Here is a 4,456-nt window from a genome sequence, read left to right on the forward strand (position 1 = left end):
TAGTATGTTTATTTAGTTTTTTAGGTTATTTTATTCATTTATATCTTAATGTAAAGATATTAATTGCATTTGCTAATGTCGAGATATATTTCTTATGGCACATCTTTTAGTGGTTTGATAAATGATATTATACACTTTCAACCACTTTTAATTATCCCTATTAACCCCAAAAGGTTTAAAAGTATTTTTAACCCAATTCAAAGTGGCTTGCTGGCTAAAAAGCTGAGTGTCTCTGGCTGAGAGGCATCTTGGCTGCTAACATGGGTAATTATAGACATTCCTAAGGCTGTTAAATTCGTAAGGCTATTAAAACATCTAGTGTTTCTTAGCTTTGATTATCAGACATCTGAAATTTCCTGGCTGGATTAGAAGAGTCTTGTATTAAGCATTTAGGTCATGAGATCACTAGACCAAGTCTTATCTATGTTATATGATGTAAAGCTACATTTCCACTATTCCATAAGCATTAGCTAATATCTACTTTTTGAAGACTTAACATGTCTCCATTTTATTGTTGAGCTCCTTATTTATGCAGCATTTCTATAAAAAATGAAAAATAAATCTCATGCTTGGATTACGCTACTTGTGGGATACTATTCTGTGGGCAAAATTGTACACACACATACACACATACACACAGCATTTCTATATATATATTAGTCTTATATATGAAAATATAAATATATGAAGCAATAGGTAATTTTTTATACTATAAGGGAACTTAGAGATAATCTAGACTAATCCTTTAGTTTTTAGTTGATAAAGCTGAGGCAGAGAAAGTTTATATGATTTATACTATCATGCAGCAGGTTATTGACATATTGAAGCTATATGGAACTGCATTTGGCAATTCCTAATAAAGAAAAATAGCCTATTATGGTAATATAATCCATTTTTGTACAATAACAAGCTCTCCCATTTATATTTCCTCCTAAGTAAATTTATTCAGTTTCGTGTATGAATAAACCTGATGGTTGTTTTTCAGATGGTGTACAAATAAAATTAATAATAATTAGTTTCTGACAGTTCCATCCTGTCAAATTGCCGGAATCTATTTTAGAACACATGTACTTTTGAAAGCATTCACATCATCTCTCCCTAAAATAAACTATACATGGAGTTTTTTGGGAAGAAAATAATTTGGTATCAAATATGGATGTATCTTCTATTACCTTCATTCAGTAAAGGCCTGAAAATAACTGGGTCCCTAACCTAAATTTCAATGACAGATGTAATTGACAGGAAATCAATCAAATGTTATGTACTTGAAAATTCTAAAACCAGACAGAGATTTTCATAAACCCTGGCTCTGTCCATTTTATCATTTTGGAATAGCTATTATCTCACTAAACCTTAGTTTATTCACATTTCAAGTAGAGATAATGCTGCATTAAGGTTCTCTATTTTTTGAGGATTAAATGAAATAATGATTGTGAAATATGTGTCATACAGGAAATACCCAGTAAATGAAGGTGTTGTGGCATTTATTTATTTATTTATATGAGGGTTCCTTAGGTAGTTCTCAGATCTTGTAAGAAGTGGTTCTGACTTTTAGAAATCCAGAGTAAAGTGGACTGTCAATATCACAGGGTACCAGGGGATAGGCAGATAAGGCAGATGTTTCTGGGAAAAAAAAAAAAAGTAATGTAATTAAAATTAGTCTCACATTTTTGGGCATTCAGGAGATAGGATACAGTGAAACGATATATTATAATGAGCACATGATCCAATTACTGTATCAGTAATTTGGAAGACATTGAATAAGGAAAATTTGAAACCAGACTACTGTCCATATGAGAGAGATTGAGTAGCTGGGCTTTGTTCGAGAGAGGATATGATTCAAACCAACGTCTCCAGCTATTCAAGTCCTCATCTTGTAACTGCACAATATTTGATTACTTCACACAAACTCTAGTTCGGAAGAAAGTAGCCATATTTTGTACTTGATATTTGTCACCTCTTGCTCAAAAACTCCTCCCATCAACTTTGGTTTGACATTAATGACTTTTCATACTTCTCGAGAGCTTCCTAGCTTGCTTTTTCCCTTAATCATGGCTCATCCTTTCTTGCATTTTTCACAACATTTGCAATATGTTGACACTCAATTATAGTTGTTAACAAAGCTATGTTGAAGATTGATGCAAGGGAATAATGAAGGTCGTGGAGACCATAATTTTGAAAAAAAACTTAAATATCAGAACTTCCTCTTCCAGGTATAATGGGGCAAGACAGATAACACACACACACACACACACACACACACACACACACATGACATCACAGAACATTAATGGTGGCCAATAATTGAAGGACAGTGATCTTGAAGAGAAAGAAAATACATTTAGGGAGTCCTACATTCCCCATTCATTTCTCTTTGGGAAAGATAAATCCTCTTATTGTAAACATTAAGACTAAAAAGAAGCAGCAACTTAGAGTTTGTGGTAGGCTTACTACCCTGGGAAGAAAGTAATGAGAACACAGGACTACCAAAAAGTCAAAACATTAGTGTAAAAGATGCAGGAAAGGAAGAAACTGCTGAAAAGTGAACTCTGTCTTGTGTTCATTTCCCTCTTTCAAAGCATTTGCTAAACTCCAAGTTGTGCAAATACCCAGGTAAGACCCAGAGAATAGGATGTTACATACAATGTTAATGGATTATGACATGCTATTGCTAATATATTGCTGTTCTGTCCCAAATTGACCTATAAATTCAATGCAATCCCAGTTGCAGCTAGATTTTGTTTGTGGAAATTGCCAAGCTGGTTTTTAAATGTACATTAAAATATATGGAGCCAAAAAGAGAAGGCAAGCTTGAAGAAGAACAAAGCTGAGGATTTCACACTATTAAATATTAAAAAAAAATCAGTAATGAAAAGTATAATGTTAGTTCAGGGATAAACAAACAGATCAATTGAACAGAATAAAGAATCCAGTAACAGGTCCACACTTACATGATTACCTTACTTAAGATGAAGGTGACACTGCAGTGCAGTAGAGAAAAGATGTTCTTTTCAATCATATTGGATTAATTCTGTGTGAGATGGGGGAAAAATGAACTCCCTTCATACACAAAATAAATTACAGATGTGTCATAATCCTAAAATTCAAATTTAAAACAATAGTGTTCTTAGAAGATATTATAAAAGAATATTATCATAGTTTTGAGTAGGCAATGGTTTCATAAAAATTATTATTAAAACTAATCAAAAAGAAAAGAATGATTGATGAATTCTTTCATTAAAATTAAGAATTTCTATTTATAAAAAGACACTTTTAAAAAGTGAAAAGGCTGCTCTCTGCTCCTCCTGTTCGCCAGACAGCCGCATCTAGTCTTCCATCGCCAGCCACATCCCTGAGACACCATGGGGAAGGTGAAGGTCGGAGTTAATGGATTTGGTTGTATTGGGCCCCTGGTCACCAGGGCTGCTTTTAACTCTGGTAAAGTGGATATTGTCACCATCAATGATCCCTTCATTGACCTCAACTACATGGTCTACATGTTCCAGTATGATTCCACCCATGGCAAATTCCATGGCACTCTCAAGGCTGAGAACGGGAAGCTTGTTATCAATGGAAATCCCATCACCATCTTCCAGGAGCGAGATCCCTCCAAAATCAAGTGGGTCGATGCTGGCGCTGAGTACGTGGTGGAGTCCACTGGCGTCTTCACCACCATGGAGAAGGCTGGGGCTCACTTGCAGGGGGGAGCCAAAAGGGTCATCATATCTGCCCCTTTTGCTGATGCCCCCATGTTTGTGATGGGTGTGAACCATGAGAAGTATGACAACAGCCTCAAGATAGTCAGTAATGCCTCCTGCACCACCAACTGCTTAGCACCCCTGGCCAAGGTCATCCATGACAACTTTGGTATCGTGGAAGGACTCATGACCACTGTCCACGCCATCACTGCCACCCAGAAGACCGTGGATGGACCCTCCGGGAAACTGTGGTGTGATGGCCGTGGGGCTCTCCAGAACATCATCCCTGCCTCTACTGGAGCTGCCAAGGCAGTGGGCAAGGTCATCCCTGAGCTGAACAGGAAGCTCACTGGCATGGCCTTCCGTGTCCCCACTGCCAATGTGTCAGTGGTGGACCTGACCTGCTGTCTGGAAAAACCTGCCAAATATGATGACATCAAGAAGGTGGTGAAGCAGACGTCGGAGGGCCCCCTCAAGGGCATCCTGGGAAACACTGAGTACCAGGTGGTGTCCTCTGACTTCAACAGCGACATCCATTCTTCCACCTTTGATGCTGGGGCTGGCATTGCCCTCAACGACCACTTTGTCAAGCTCATTTCCTGGTATGACAATGAATTTGGCTACAGCAACAGGGTGGTGGACCTCATGTCCCACATGGCCTCCAAGGAGTAAGACCCCTGGACCACCAGCCCCAGCGAGAGCACGAGAGGAAGAGAGGCCCTCACTGCTGGGGAGTCCCTGCCACAGAGTCCCCCACC

The 4,456-nt window shown here is 38.2% G+C and overlaps 1 protein-coding gene across 1 annotated transcript; it reads left to right on the forward strand.

The window, feature by feature from the left end:
• Window positions 1–3,297: 3,297 nt before the first annotated feature.
• LOC108284719 (glyceraldehyde-3-phosphate dehydrogenase-like) lies at window positions 3,298–4,410 on the forward strand. The gene has a single exon (XM_037728893.1). It carries the CDS (start codon window positions 3,363–3,365, stop codon window positions 4,368–4,370), a length of 1,008 nt encoding a protein of 335 aa, XP_037584821.1. The 5' UTR covers window positions 3,298–3,362; the 3' UTR covers window positions 4,371–4,410.
• Window positions 4,411–4,456: the final 46 nt, after the last annotated feature.

This window comes from Cebus imitator, unplaced genomic scaffold, assembly GCF_001604975.1.
Source record: "Cebus imitator isolate Cc_AM_T3 unplaced genomic scaffold, Cebus_imitator-1.0 Scaffold282, whole genome shotgun sequence".
NCBI classification, from domain to species: Eukaryota; Metazoa; Chordata; class Mammalia; order Primates; family Cebidae; genus Cebus; species Cebus imitator.

Coding starts and splice junctions, on each gene's coding strand:
- LOC108284719 (XM_037728893.1), top strand. CDS start 3,363: ATGGGGAAGGTGAAGGTCGGAGTTAATGGATTTGGTTGTATTGGGCCC.